This window comes from Rhinolophus sinicus, chromosome 15 (genome assembly GCF_057876585.1).
Source record: "Rhinolophus sinicus isolate RSI-liver-muscle chromosome 15, RSI-T2T, whole genome shotgun sequence".
NCBI classification, from domain to species: Eukaryota; Metazoa; Chordata; class Mammalia; order Chiroptera; family Rhinolophidae; genus Rhinolophus; species Rhinolophus sinicus.
This window is the reverse complement of record NC_142515.1, coordinates 88,494,582-88,510,401: the sequence shown is the minus strand read 5'-3', so window position 1 is coordinate 88,510,401 and position 15,820 is coordinate 88,494,582. Positions and strand designations below refer to the sequence as shown.

Below are 15,820 nucleotides of genomic sequence, written 5' to 3'. Positions count from 1 at the left end.
CTGGTATCTGTGCCCAAGATAAAAGAATATAAAACACAGTCCAAAAGGAGATTATGTTTTTATTGGGGAGGTTAGGGGTAAAAGCATGCAGGGCTAAACAATACAAGAATATACAGTAGAATATAGGGAAGTGATAATAAATGAGCAAAGTGATAGCACAGACGATACAAGTTTAGGTCAGCCAGTTGTACTAGAATGAGGAAAATGAAGATTTAACGCACAAAGGGAAGCCTGGGAATAGGATTCGGGGACAGAGGATCAGGGCTCCTTACTTTGGAAGGGGTAGAGGGTGGGACAAAAATGGCGTGACATGACTGTTGGGCACTAGGATTATAAAGATAATACAGTAATCTGGGGCATGCCCCAGATCTGGGGTGAGCTGCTTGATTTCCAACCTCAGGCATTCAATGCTCAGACAGCTTCCTGTCTAGTTTGCCATAACTCATGGTGCAATTCTGACAATTTCTGTTCTCTATAAGACTCCTGGGCCTCTAGTTCTTTCTCAATCAGCAGATGTTCTAGCCTCCACCACTCTTCCCTTAGCTAACATTCATGCAGCCTTCCAGGCCCAGCTGGGGCAATTTCCACAGGGAGCCTTCCTGGGCACCCAAGCATCTGGATCATGCCACCTGTCAAATACTTGTCCCAGCAAAAATGCTTCCTTCTCTGATGCCTCAATGCTGTTTCTTCTGCTCTTTTCATCTGCTATTGTTTTCATCACTTCAAGTTTGACTTGGGTTTATTTCGTATCTTCCATGTGTCTTTTTAACCTTTTGAGCACACAGAAAACAGTTATAAAAATGTTTTAATGGCCTTGTTTGCTATTTCTAGCATGTCATTTCTGAATCAGTTTTAATTGGCTCATACACACCTCTATTATAACTCACAATACTAAGCACAAGGAATCAAAGCTGTTGGAATAAGGTGTGCTTCACAAGGGCAGGACTCTATATTGTATTATGTTCTTTGTACCTTTAGTGCCTGATGTATAGCAGGTTCTTAATGTGTGTGTAGATTGAAGGAAAGACTACCCAACTTCTTAAATAGCTGGGACCTGGGAATTTAAACAAAGCTAGCACTGTGACCTTAACCATAGATGGTAATCTACAGTAAGTCCTCACTTAACATCATCGATAGCTTCTGCAACTTTAATCAAAACAACGTGTGACGTGTAAGGAAACCAGTTTCACCACAGGCTAACTGATACAAATAAGAGTTAAGTTCCTAAGGCATCTCATCAATGTTATAATGAAACGACGTTGAACAAAATGATGTTATTCGAGGAAATGCTGTATTTTATTTACCTCCCACTACTTCCCTTTCATGCACCTTTTCCTCTAGCCCAGTATATTTGTGGAGTGCCCCACAAATATACTCTTACCTTTTTCAGAATCCAACCCATCTTTCATGGTCCCAACCAAAATGTATATTTTCTATAAAACTTGTCCAGCCAAGTGTTTTCTTTCTACTTTAAAACTAAAACATACTGCCCATAATATTGATTTGGAATGTTTCTGATGCTGTCTTTTATTGTTCCTTTTTTTCATGTATATGCCTTTGGTTTTCCCTGTCTACACTGAAGGGGTTAGGGACCACAATACAGTTTCTCCTCTATGTCACTTATTAGATGTTAAGTAAATAAAACGTCTTTGATGTCTATATCAAATACACTGTCCAATGGATCCTATAGGAAGTGTAGTATAACCATACAAACAGCACCCCATCATTCTCTGTAACTCACCACCTGCAGGTGAAAGGGGAAGGGAGGAGGACTCCCGAGTCCAAATAATTTCTTCATTTCCACTATTAATACTACATTTCTATTTGTAGAAAATATCTGTTGTTTTTGCCCACACCATCTCTCTCCCCTCTTCTTTCATGACAATAACTATTTCCTTTGGGGACCTACCATCTATCTCTGCATTAAGTCTCAATGGGAACATCCTTCAATACTCTTTACTCTTCTCTGGCCTAGGGGTGGTCATGGAAACAAAAAGGGCTGGGACAATCCACTCTTTCTGTGAGCAGCAAAGCAAAGGGAGACCATGGTTGGGACAGATTCATTCCAGAACAGACCCTGAAAGGACTTGAGGTGCCCTTGTATGGGTCCTTTCAGAGGCCTAGGTGTTCATCAACCCTAGATCCTTTCAAATAAATCCCTTTCTTCTTTAAATTAGCCAGAGTTGGTTCCACTGCTTGCAAACAATGAACCCTAACTAAAAAGCCTTTGCCTCTTTTAACTCATTGAAGTGCCTGTGCCTATGACGTGGCAGATCATTTTTAACTTTTTACTGAATGGTAGAAATTGTATCTACAAAATACCAAAAGCAGGCAACTTGCTCACATCGAAAGTGATTTAGCTATGTAATGGTTGGTGAGACATCAATCTCCAATTGTTTGGTGAAACAGATTTCTTTTTTCTTTTTGAAACAGATTTCTAAGATTGTACTCATCCTAAAGTTAAAAGCTGCAGATCCAAGTACCCTGGGGCATTTACTGCATGAATTTTTCTAAGTCTCTCTTTTACTCTCAGATATAATTTTTTTCTCATACATTGTCAGTTCATGAACCCCACCCTTAAAAATGTAGAAACAATCAATTTTTCTTTAAATATAGAAACCCGGAATCTACTTCCAGGTCTTAGTTTTCCATTTTCTCCACTAGGGTTAAAAAAAGGAATTTTCAGTCATTAGAAATTGTTTGGTCTTTATTTAATTAAGATAATTTAACTATAGTCACTATTCACACAAGAATCTAAGCTCTTGTAGGGCTGGAACTGTGTTTCACCGGCCTGGCTTGAGGCACATCATTCAGTGATAGGGTCGCAGTAATGCTTTTATTAATATGTTAATCCAAAAAATGCTTTCATGTAACTGTCAACTTTGCATTTCTCAAGGGCAAGATTTTATTTTGAGTCAATGGGGCAACCCAACCCAGTTAATTCTGGGCACAAATACATTTCCTTTAAAAATGTTTTAATATACCTAAGCAAAGATTTTTTGCAACTATGCTACCACTTCATTCTATATACACTGTAAACTAGGGCACTGGAGTTTTAGTAATCTGGTTTGGATCCATCTAAGAAAGGAGATTTAAAAAACTCTTTAATTCCTATCATGCCTAGATTAAAAACATCAGGGCAGTTTTTCTCTAATGTGGACTTCCGGGTGATGACAGCGACCGGCCGGCCCGTGGGACGCCGGCGGCTGGTCTGCGTGTTGCTGCCGCTCCAGGTCCACAGCTCTCTAGAGCCGAGGCAGGGGATCCAAGAGGAGGGGAGATTCGCCCCCTGCGCTCCAGGGGCGATCGAGCGGAGCCCAGCGCCCAGAGACGCGCCCAGAGGCAGGGTTGTCAGGTCAGGCGCGCATCACGTGAGGCTTTCAGTTCCTGGATCAAAGATGCTGACTGCACGTGGGCTAGGCGCCCACCAGGGACCCCCGCACCCGCGTGGCCACCGCCCAGCAGTCCACCCGGGCCTCCACCCGGGGAAATAAGCCCGGATCCCGCGCATCGCGGACCTCACCCCTCCCGGTGCCTTCTCCTACAACCCCGCAGCCCCAGCCAGCCCTGCGCAGGAGGCGCCGCCTCCCGCTCCGTCTACGCGGGTTAAGGGTGGCTTCCTCCGGCAGTCTCCGCCCAGCGCGCCCAGCCCAGGAAGAAGGGGATTCCGCGGCCAGCCGCCCGCCACTTTCGTGCACTCACATCCTCCATTCTGCCTCCCGCCGCCATTTCCCGACGCTTGAGGCCGAAGCCCTGGCCAGCCCGGCCTCTCTCCACCTGTTTCCATGCACCGTGGGCTCAGAAAAACTGCCACCTCCAAGGACCTGTCAGACCCTACTCCAGACACACCGACTCCTGCGTCCGCCCCACCTCCTCACTCCCGATTGGCCGAAGCAGAGGGAGGGGCGTGTCCTGCCGTGAAGACCAGACCTGTGGGCCGCAGCTGTGTTTGGGACCTCCTGCGGTTCTGGGGATTCTCTCCTTTTCCGCTCGGGTCTGCTATTGGCTAGGGACTTGGGCAATGAACGATGCTTTCCAAGTCCAAGAATTTAACTATTTCCGGCCGCCACTTGCTTCTTTTTGAAATACTAACTTTTTTCGGTCTTCCTTGATTTTTGTTTGCAGGCACAGCGCCATGCATAAGTAAAACCAGTGGTAGAATTTTAGGGTTCCTATTTTTAGCTCAAAACTTCGCCAGTAGAGGGACACGAACAGAAAAAAAGATTCTAATTCCCATGACCTATTTACAAATTTCACCAATGGGCACGAATAAAGAAACTAAATTGGAAGCCATAGTCTCACACACTTTGCTGAGCAGTAATTGGCGCTTATTCAGTTCTGAATCATAGACTTCACCGGTTTTCAGGAGACTCACTCTCCCGAGTCTCTTTGCCTGTATAACACTTTCAGGAGTGAAAACGTTTCATCTTTTTTCAACTTGAACTTTATACTTCTTTTATAAGTACTCCCCAGTTGACAGATTATTTAATGAATGATGTTGGGAAAATCAGGTAGCCATTTGGAAGAAAATAAAGCTGGATCACTACAATATTACTTAAGCCCAAATAAATTCTTAATAGTTCAAAAACTTAAACATAAAAATAAATCAACAAAAGTTCCAGAAAAAAATTAACATAGTCTTACAATAAAGACTTTCCATGCATGACCCCAAACCCAGAAGCACTAAAGAAAAGTGTAATATATAGATATAAATAGATCATTATCTATTTATAAATAAATAAATGAAAGTTGCCATTAAAAAACTTAGGGGTAGATCTATTTGCAATGATCCATATGTACTACAGAATGATAGCTAAGTAAAAACATTTCAATTTGCACCAAGATATAGGTATATATATCTCATATATATCATATATAATCATATATTAATATATATATCATATATCATGTATATATATTAATATATATCAGTTTCTATTTGTGGGAAAGTATCTAGTACATATTTGCTTTTGTACAGTTATAAAATTTTTCTGCAAGAATATGAGGTCTGACAATTAAGTTGGCGAACTCATTGCAATGATGTTGCTAACCTTTTTTGATATGAGAGGGATTATTCATTATGAATTTGAACCAAATGGACAAACAGTTAACCAAATTTACTATTTGGAAGTACTGAAAAGGCTGCGTGAAAAAGTTAGACGACTTGAACTTTTCGCCAACAATTCATGGCTCTTGCGTCATGACAATGCACCAGCTCACATGGCACTGTCTGAGGGAGTTTTTAGCCAGTAAACAAATAACTGTGCTGGAACACCCTCCCTACTCACCTGATCTGGCCCCCAGTGACTTCTGTATTTACCCAAAGATAAAGGAAATATCGAAAGGAAGACATTTTGATGACATTCAGGACATCAAGGGTAATACCATGACAGCTCTGATGGCCATTCCAGAAAAAGAGTTGCAAAATTGCTTTGAAGCGTGGACTAGGTGCTGGTGACGGTGCATACCTACCCAGAGAGTACTTCGAAGGTGACTGTAGTGGTATTCAGCAATGAGATATATAGCACTTTTTCTAGGATAAGTTTGCGAACTTAATTGTCAGACCTCGAATGCCAGAATCATTCATGGTTACCACTACTGAGAATGTAGAAGAATGTTTTCTTTCCAGTTTAAATTTTTCCATACTCTGAAATTTTTACTATGTATGACTTTTTGAACTTAATTTTTAAATTTTTAATTAAACAGATAATTCATGACTACACAATGAGCAGTGTGTGTGCATTGCCAATGTTTTTCTATATACTACTTTTATAGCATAAATTTGCGTGTTAAAATATTTGGTTTTTCTATTACACATACATTTTTCATGAATAACATTTTAACTATTTTTTCTACATTATAGAGCTGTTATTTTTGGGTAATGTACACAGATCCACTTCATTTTTTTAAGTTGTTGAATAATATTCTAATTATGGATACTATAGTTTATTTAACCAGTCCTTAAATAATGGGTATTTAGCTTGCTTTCAATTATTTGATGTTTCAAGTAATGCTATAAATGAACATTCTTCTACTTCCTTCTTTATGTACGCCTTTGCCTCTTGGTGCATATGTGGAAGTATTTTTCTAGAACAGGTATGTCATTTTTACAATTAAAAATAGTTTGGAAAGGAATCATGCTTTGGAAAGTAACTAGAAATTTTTTCTTTTAAACATAAATATCCAACAATATAAATAGAATACATATTTATGAGATGAAGGTGTCTCTCTATTTGAAAGTAACCGAGAGAAATAAAATGAGGGAAAAATGACTTAAAAACCTACCTCATTATCTATATGCCTGAAACATAGTTGGGTTTTTTTTTTTTTAAGATTTTATTGCAGAAGGGGAACAGGACTTTATTGGGGAACAGTGTGAACTTCCAGGATTTTTTCCCAAGTCAAGTTGTTGTCCTTTCAGTCTTAGTTGTGGAGGGCGCAGCTCAGCTCCAGGTCCAGTTGCTGTTGCTAGTTGCAGGGGGCACAGCCCACCATCCCCTGCAGGAGTCGAACCTTGTGGTTGAGAGGACGCACTCCAACTGATACATCTGGGAGCTCAGCGGCAGCTCAGCTCAAGGTGCCATGTTCAATCTTAGTTGCAGGGAGCGCTGCCCACCATCCCTTGCGGGACTCAAGGAATTGAACCTGCAATCTTGTGGTTGAGAGCCCACTGGCCCACGTGGGAATCCAAACAGCAGCCTTCGGAGTTAGGAGCACGGAGCTCCAACCGCCTGAGCCACTGGGCCGGCCCCCCATACTTGGTTTTTGAGTTATATATATAGTGAATCAAAGTTGGGAATTGTAACTGAAGAAATAAAGAAATGAGGAAAACAAACAACAGAAATGTGAGGAGGAATCCCCCATGATTGAAGAAATGGGGGACTCACAGGGTAAAGGTTTTCTCAGCACCAAGCAGTGCCATGACTCAAAGAGAAAGATTGACCTTGTTGATCAGAAATAACATCTGCCCATTCCCTAACATGCGTGTGCTGGCCCCCTCTTCTTTCCCTCGTATAGCCTTTCTTCAGCTACTTGAAAGTATTAACAACCTTGAATTAAAGAAAAGTTTCTTTTCCTCATACTTTTCACATTTCTCATAATTTTCATATTTTTATCCTTTAGTGAGTGAGAAATTAGCACAGGTTAAGCCTGGTATTCAGAGTTTGGAAGCTTAAAAGAAGACAAAAGCCTTTCTTACCTATTTAGATCCTAGGTCACACCATTTTTCTGTCTGACTTCCAATAATAATTATTTTCTGTAATCACTAAGAGTTTCATGGTGATGCCTTAAAACCCTCCCCCCAACTAAACTTCAGCTACTCTTCATCACGCACAGCCCAGAACTGAACATGTGAAAAATAGTGATTGAATTGAACTCAGCCAAAGACAAATGAGGGAGAAGATGTAAAAATAAGATACTGATGGAAGGTAGGAAATGGGAAGATAGGGAGTGGGATAAATAGAGAAAAAAGGATATGATAGACAGAGAGCTATGGGAAGGAGGAGAGATGCGAGGAATGGAGGAAGAACAGAAAAGCACACTTGTAAAAGTTGAGGAGAGAGATATGGAAAAATAGCGAGGAGAAGCCTGAGGGGCACTGAACTGGGATGTCACCTGTGCTGTTTATTAATTCCATCAAGATATGGATAATAAGATGTACGTGAAACACCAAAAGGTCTAGTAAGGAGCACAGGGAGATAAATAGTGTAAGGTGCCTGAGGCAGGGCAGCAAACACACAAACATTACATGCTGGCAGTTAGTGGCAAACTAATGCCAGGCAGTGAGCAAATAGCTACAGGGTGACAGAATCTTCAGCTGGGTCCTCAGCGCATTGCCAGGCCACCAGCAGCAGTGGATATCTCATTTGGGCAGATTTCTCATTTGGTCGGGTTTGCTGTGGATCCTACCATAGCCTTGCAGCTTTACTCCCAGAATACTCCTGGGTCACGGCCGACTCACTGTCCCAAGTATAAGCCTTAAATTCCAAGGGCATTCTCAGAATCTCTAAATAGCCTGGGGAGGTGGGAGAGGAGAAAGGGGCAGCTACTTCTCAGATTGCTGCTTTAATGGTGTACCTCAAGCCTAAGATAATAAGCAAAGTGTTCTGCCTCAGATTTTAGAGTTTGAATAAAAAAGTATTTTTCAGAATATCTGCAAGACATACTTTTTCCATCCCAAGTTACATAACATACATTATCTTTGCCTTCCATCCCCAGAGGCTTGGAAGCTGTCTTATTGTTTCAAGGAGTCCTTTTACTTTGAGCATATTTCCCTACAACAACCTGTCCTCCCAGAGGCAATGTGGTGTTAAGGGAAACAGGCTCAGAGTCAGAAAACTCAGCTTGAATTCCAGTTCTACAATGTACCCCTCCGAGCATCACTTTTCTTGTTTATAAAATGGACAAGATAATACTTATCTCCTAAGGTGACCATAAGGATTAAATCACATGTGGAATCTCTACAGAGGACTTGGTACAAATGAGGAACTCATGAAATTTCAGCTGCTTTCCTGTCTCTCCCCCAACCTCCACTTCTCTAGACCGTAACCGGAAGGAGAGGAGGGGTCAGGTACACACAGTTCCCTCTGTGGGCATCCAGCACAACACGGTACGGAATTAAGTACTTAATAAATGCTTTTTGATTAAGTTCAGCATCATCATAGCAGGAGAAAAGCACTTTGCTCAATCACCCTGATTGGATGTTTTTCCTTGGCAGAAATTCAGATGGCACCAATGCTAAATTCAGAGTGTTGTTTTGGCAAATCACATAATGATGCTTCAATTCATTTCCCCCCAAGATGGAATGATAATTCCCATACCTGTCTCACAGCCTTTGCTTTTATACCTTTGGACAGTAAGATGTCTAGAATTTGAAGGCCTGCCTTTTGGTCAACAACATAGCCATCTAGCAGAGAGGCGGAAAGATTGAGAAGCTGGGGGCTAGTCAGAGAGACTGATGAAGTGGTTGGTCTCTTGTTACCGTCATCCACCCTTTAAAGGAAGAACGGGTCAGCAAGGGGATGAGGCTTTCAGAAGAAACACAATTGTTAGCCGGGGTCTCTTTGTCTTTCTCCTTTCACTGAGTTCTACAAAAAGCTCATTTACACTAAGTGTTTGTGGATTCTGTAGGCTTATCTGAGGTTTTATGAAGTGTAAGGCTTTCTGTCATCCTACTTGCTCAGGCCTTTTTCCTTTCCTTTGCTTTTCCCTCTTTCTTAGGAAGGAAAAAAAAAAAAAAGATTGCTTCTTGTTTCATGCATAGCCATAGAGCCATTCAATTTTTATCTTTTGTTGCCTGAGCAGGCCCTTGATGTCTCACCCTTCTCTCCAAGCAGCTTATCAACGTATTTCTTCCAAATATACTCAGGACTCTCCCTAGGAGAAATTCTGTGACATGAAATCTTATGACCTCACCTCCCTTTCTCCTGTCTTCTACTTCATACCACGTTCCCTACACCACACTCGTGGCTGTTCCCTACACCACACTCGTGGCTGTTCCCTGAGGGCAAGCAATGAGGTTTTGGGCAGCACAGAATGCCCATCCGAATGCTTTTGGGACTGCAAGCTAGCTCGAATTTTTAAGGAACTGACTTGTTCCTTAATAGCTAAATAATTGGTTGTAAATTGCCCGGAACCACACTTGATTTGGAGGCGCAGTTCTCATCCAGCCCACTGAGCTGTGCTGTTCCTCTGTTAGTGAGATGGAGACAGTGCATTCAGAAGCGTAATCTTTCTCATCAAATGGGACAAACATGCAGTGTTTCTGGCTAAGCGCTTAAAAATAGATACTTGTTTCCTTTTGTGACATGTAGGAAGAGGTTCTTTAGTGGATCCTAAATAAGTGAAGTGAGCTATTCTTTGAGTAGCATTTGTGTGTGTGCATCAGACATTGCGCCAGGGGGTGGACATACCTGAATATCTAAAGACAGATCTAAAAGGGTGAGCCCTTAACGAACGTGCTTCAGCTATCATCGTCATCCTCCTCCTCCTCATCATCACTAAGGTCAGATTCATAAGTACTGCACTGAGCTGTTGCTGTATACCTGGGTATTCTCTTCTTCGTGCAGGTGGCAGGAGCGTGAAGACAGATAACACAGCAGAATTACTTTAACTGTGAGCTTGAGAAGAGACACCCTGAGTGTCTTCATTTTCCCTTTCTCAAGAAGGAGGGCAGAAAAAGGAGATTGGTATTTATTAATGCCCACTATATATTAGGTATTATGTTGCTGTCTTATAAAAGTAATCTTATTAAACCTTCTAACCTTATGAGGTAAGTGATGTTATGTTTATTTTATAGAAAAGGAAACCAAGGCTCAGATAAGGCAGATGACTTGACTAAAGTCACACAGCCACACCAAGGTGCAAACTCAAGCATATGTGACACCAAAGTCGTGGTTTTCACCAAACAAATGCACAACAGCAACAAAGGGAAGTGCAGAGGTTTCTGGTGGGAGACGATGTTTTCAGTTCCCTGAAGTTATTTTAAAATGGCAAGATTAGGGGTCTTGAATAAGGTTTCTGTGTTGTCCTGAAATCAATGTTGCCCATCCATTCTCTTTTTTCTTCTTTTTAAAAACTGTTTTCTTCAACATTGCTTTATAGAACTGTTAGGTGATTGAGGACTTTAAACTGAATGCAAAGAAATATAAAACTGTTTCATTACAGATTGACTTCCAGTTCACGCTCCTAATTTTCTAGCACATACTACATTCAAATGGACTCTGCAATTTTTTGATTTTTTTGCTCAAGGGAGAGAGAGTCAATGACCTTTACATGCTAACATAGCAGCATGACAAAGATAGCAGAATCATTTCACTTGGGTCTTTGCTTCAGGTTGTCTTCGGCCTATCAAGAGAAGGTTACGGAAGCAACAGATGTTGCTTTCTAGCAGGAGAATCTGACTGATGAGTAGAATATGTCTTTCTTCCCCACTATTTTCATGCTATATCTGGGTGCCTGAAGGACTTGTATTTGGTGCCTGCTGCAGACATCCTCTACCACCTCCCAGATCTAGACCATTATGATTTCTCACCTGGATAGCTTCAATGGCTTTCTAATTAGTTTTTCTATTTTAGTCCTTACCCTCCTCCTAATCTATTTTCTACACATTAGCCAGAGTGACCTGTAAAAAGCAAAAATAAAATCACGACACTCTATACTCAAATGCTCAAATGACTTGCCGTCTCACTCTGAATAAAGTCAGAAGCCCTTCCCATGGCTTTTCGGTAATGAGAGCAAAGCATCAGAGTTCACGTTAGCCTGGGAGATTCTAGATCTGTACCCACAGAATTCATACAGAAGTGTGAGGGTCGTAGGGCATTTGGACAAGGCATTTAAGGCAACATACCTTAGAATTGATATGATGAGATAAAACCCAGCACCTCCAACTTTTAATGTCGAAAGGAGAATTTCTAGGGAGAGGGGATAAATAACCAAGCCCGTCTGCTTCTTTGAGTTGTACTTTAAATATGGGATCTTTCTGCTTCATTTTACAGCCGCCACTAGCAGGCTGATGCCTTAGTTTCCTCATTTTGTAAATGGAGATACTATTAGTAGTCCTATCTCACAAAGTTGTGGTAAAACTTTAAATGCGTTAGTATGTGTAAAATGCTTGGAAGAAATCCTGGTACACAGTATGTACTTAGTAAATTTTAGCTGTTAGTATTATAGCAATTCTATCTTAGTACTTAACCATCATCATTGTATTCATGTAATATAATTGGTCATATCTCAAGCAGTAGCTACTTCAATTTATCTATCACGGCTCACAGGCAGTTATTTACATGGGCAAGGATAAAGGCTAGGACACATTTATCCTAAGACATTTTGATGAGAAAATAGCACGCTACCTAAACTCTATATGCACATACTAAATAACAAGATCATTACTCAATCCTCTACCTCTAAATTCACTTTAATCTTGGATGGGAAAATTGATACCATTTTAATTATTTTTAAAAGATTAATAAATACTGTTTTTAAAGAATTCATTTTCATTGTGTTTTCTTAATATAGAGTCTTTCTTTGGAATAGGGTCTCACTTGGTGAAAACTTCAGCACTTGGCTGCCTGTGTAACTAAGACTTACCCATCACACCTTATTTAGGAAACCCCATCCTGTCATTCTGCAATATGGCAAGAATTCAAGAAGTTCATGTACCACTGGGAGAACAAAGAGAAATGGAAGCTGTGTGATCAGCAGTTAACAAGCAAAGGAGAACAAGTGTGTTGTCAGAGAAATAAAAAGTCCATTTTGTTTCAGGGACCATTAGTAATTTAGTTTTGTTCTAAGATTTGTCTTTGACACCAATTTCCATGGAAAGCGCAGAATTCTAGGGAGGAGGATAACAGGCTAGATCCACTCTGGGGCAATTATAAGAGAGAAGTCAAGTGTGGGTTAAGTACTTTTATGCGTCCCCTGAGAACTTCTGTCCTTTTTAATGCTCCTCTTTCCTCTTCTTTCTTCTTTCTACCCCACAGTCTGATCCTGTATTACTCTATCATGACTCCAAACACTAATGCTACCTTTTAGTTGTTTAGGACCTAGCAACACATTGTCCTTTCTTTGACCACTGCCCACCGTCTCACCACTATGCCTCCCCCCATCAACTGTCCACATTGAAAAGAACTTATTCTTTTCCATCATATTTTCTTTCCTCAAGGTCCTGGTAACTGACGGCTGCTCACCGGATAAGTTAACTAAAGGAGGGAATGGCCAATATTGTTTTTTGTGTTTTTTTTTTTTTTTTAAATAACCCTGTAAAATGTATTTGCTTATTAATAGAGGTTTCCAGAAGTGGCAATGCCTTACCTAAAGGATTAATTTCTCTAATAATGGAATTAGAGGCATTTTGACATGGTAGTTGGGGAGATATGTTTTTTTCCCTGTATTATATCATCAAGAAATTTAATTTTATTACATCATGTTCTAATTTAAACATGTATTACCCACTGTGGCCAGGTTTTTTGTCATTGTTTGTTTTTGTTTTTATTATTATATTTTGTTGAAATTTAATTCATATACCATAAAGCTCACCATTTCAAGTGTGCAATTCAGTGTTTTTAAATATATATATTTATAAGGTTGTACAACTATCACCACTATTGAATTCATCACTCCAAATGGGGAAATATTTTTGAACAGGGAAATCTTTCAGCAGTATGTCTCAAAACATGCCTACTTCATAAGACTACCTAGAAAAAAATAATTGAAATGCCCTTTAGAAGATTTTGAATTCTTTTGAGTAAGAGGAATATCCAAGGCAATCACACAACAACATCTTCCTACAATTAAATTGATTACATTTACTAATTAAATGGACTGCATTTACAATTAAATTGATTGCACTCTGAGTGTTCTTGTAAATTTGCAAGTATTTTGCTCTACTAAAGAAAAGTGAGCAGATGAGATAAGGACAGTAGGGGGGAAAATATATCTTTTCCTCACCAGTTTAAAATCATTAGCATGTTCTTTATTTTAAGGTTGGGTGGTAGAAAAAGGGATTGGGATTTGGGTTGTATTATTTAGAATTCCCTTGTCTGCAAGCAGCAGAAACCAACCCTCACTGGCACTAAGAAGAGAGATGGAGATGGAGATGGAGATGGAGATGGAGATGGAGATGGAGATGGAGATGGAGATGGAGATGGAGATGGAGATGGAGTGTGGCGGCGGATTTGAGAGAATTTGTTACAAAGATATAGGCAGGGACACATGCCTGTAGACTGGAACTAGAGCCTGCAGCATCTGAATGAACCAAGGAAATATTTTGTTCCATTTCTCATCTGCGTATTCTCTTGACTTGCTGACCAACTTCCTCTGTTTCCACATGGGAGAAAACCTAACTGCCAAAACATTTCAAATTTGTCTTAGCCTGCAGGTCCAGCCACCTGGTGAGAGAGTTTTGCAATTCCCAAGGATTGAGATTGGTCCAGTTTTGGACTGTTGGCCATAGCAGAACCAATCTGTTGGGGATAATTTAAATAAACTGTAAGGGTAAGAAAGGCAGGAAAGAGTTCCTAGAAGAGAAATGTGGGCAATCAAATAGGCTTTCACTATTGCAATCTTTGTGATCTCATCCACCTAAACAAAATGGTTTCTGCTTGAATTCCTACCATTCCCTAAACTTACCACCACTAGCCATGGGAAAAGAAATATTCCCACTGCTCTGTTTGAAAATCAATGACAGCCAACACTTCTAATGTCTTATTTCTTGAAGAAAGTGGTGGCACTTAGTCATACATGGTGGTAAACTATACAATATACAGTCTATTCAGCTTAGCCTTTCGATGAACTGCAGTGAAGACTGACTAGAAAACAGCATCCAGGGGAAGATAACGAAGGCTCTGTTACTGACATAGTCTCAGATGTCCATCTGAGAGTTTTCCATCCCATCATTTAAATAATGAAGAGCTATTGGGGTTGAAGCCAAATGCTTTTGTTACCCAGCTAAAAGCTTGACAGGAACCAGAACAAAGCCTTCTTGAGATTTTGCAGAAAGCATCCTTTCTGAGATTCTAGTAAACGGTACCTGCAAAGAGGCTTCTGTGATTGCCATATTTTGCTTACAAAGGGTATTTTAAAATTCTATGAAAAACAAATGGCCAATAAGAATGTATAAGTGTGCAACTTCGTTAATAATAAAATAAATAAAAAAATCAAGCAAAAACCATTGGTTTAGTTAGCAATTTGGCAATACATTGAAGAAACGTGTTCATTATTGATGCAAATGTGTTGAAATGGGCACTGTCAGCCTCTGCTGACAGGGTGAAAATTGGCACAAACTTTCTAGAGGTCAATTCGGCTGTCTGTATCAAGTGTTTTGTTTTTTAGAAGTACTTTAAAAAAGGAATTTACATCAAAAACACTCACACACACAAATATGTACAAGTGTGTTTCTTATGACATTGTTTCAATAAACAAAGATCAAAGAGAAAGAAAAAAAATCAAAATATCACGTATAAAAGGATGAAATGGCTAAGTAAATAAAGGTTTAGGAACACAATAGAATACTATGCAACTGCTTTAAATGATGCAAAGATATTAATGTCACTCCTACTTTGGCTGATGTTCTACTTGCTGAAACCTTCACCGTCTGCTTGATCCCTCCTGCCTGGCTGGAGATCCCTTTTTGGCTACTGCTGGGTGAACTGCTCCAGTGTTTCTTAGGCCTGAGTTGTTCTCTATTCTCCTGTTTGTTGTGATCCCAAAACTTAATAAATGGCCGTCAGATAGAAAAGACTAGCACTCATTCCTCACCTTTCTCCAGATTTATACCAGCAACTCCTTACAAAAGTTTCCTTTGATTATTGACCCTTGAAGCTTTACGTATCAGTCCCTGGCTGGGTCATCTCTACCCACTCTCTCAATATTTCCATTAGTCACTAGCATCACTAGCATACTAGCACGCTGGTACAATTGATATAAAATCTTGGCATATACTGTTGGCTCATATCTTTTGACTCATTCTGCATTCTTTAGTCACAGTCCAAATGGTTCTTCTTTCCAGGGTCTTGAGAATCTTCCTGTGCTCGATAGTTCTGATTCTCACCATCTTTTGCTATCCAGCCCCATCCTCCTTGTTCCTAATACACCATTTTCCCATTGCTTCTTGTGCTGAATTCTTCAAACAGTTTCCCTTAAACACTGTTTTGATCGTGGCATTTCCTCTTTCAAAGTTTTGCACTGGCATTTGATATGCCTAATCGTAACAGATGGAACACCCTCCAGCTAAATCAACACTGCTCATTCACTTCTTCCTGTGCTTGCTTCCCCGAGCTTATTTCATATTAGGTTCTATCCAAGTTCCTCTCCTCCATCCAAA

General features: G+C 40.2%; 1 protein-coding gene across 2 annotated transcripts in view; it reads right to left on the bottom strand.

Annotated features, from left to right (window-relative positions):
* TMEM192 (transmembrane protein 192) overlaps window positions 1–15,820 on the bottom strand; it is a 66,672-nt gene that overhangs the window by 17,999 nt on the left and 32,853 nt on the right. Inside the window, exon 1 of one of the 2 annotated variants that reach the window (XM_019744639.3) lies at window positions 3,703–3,886. The exons of the other annotated variant lie outside the window; for it this stretch is intronic. Coding sequence (XP_019600198.3) covers window positions 3,703–3,729 — 27 coding nt within the window. The 5' untranslated portion in view covers window positions 3,730–3,886. Of the gene's footprint in view, window positions 1–3,702; window positions 3,887–15,820 lie in introns of those variants that run through there. 2 annotated transcript variants of the gene reach the window in all.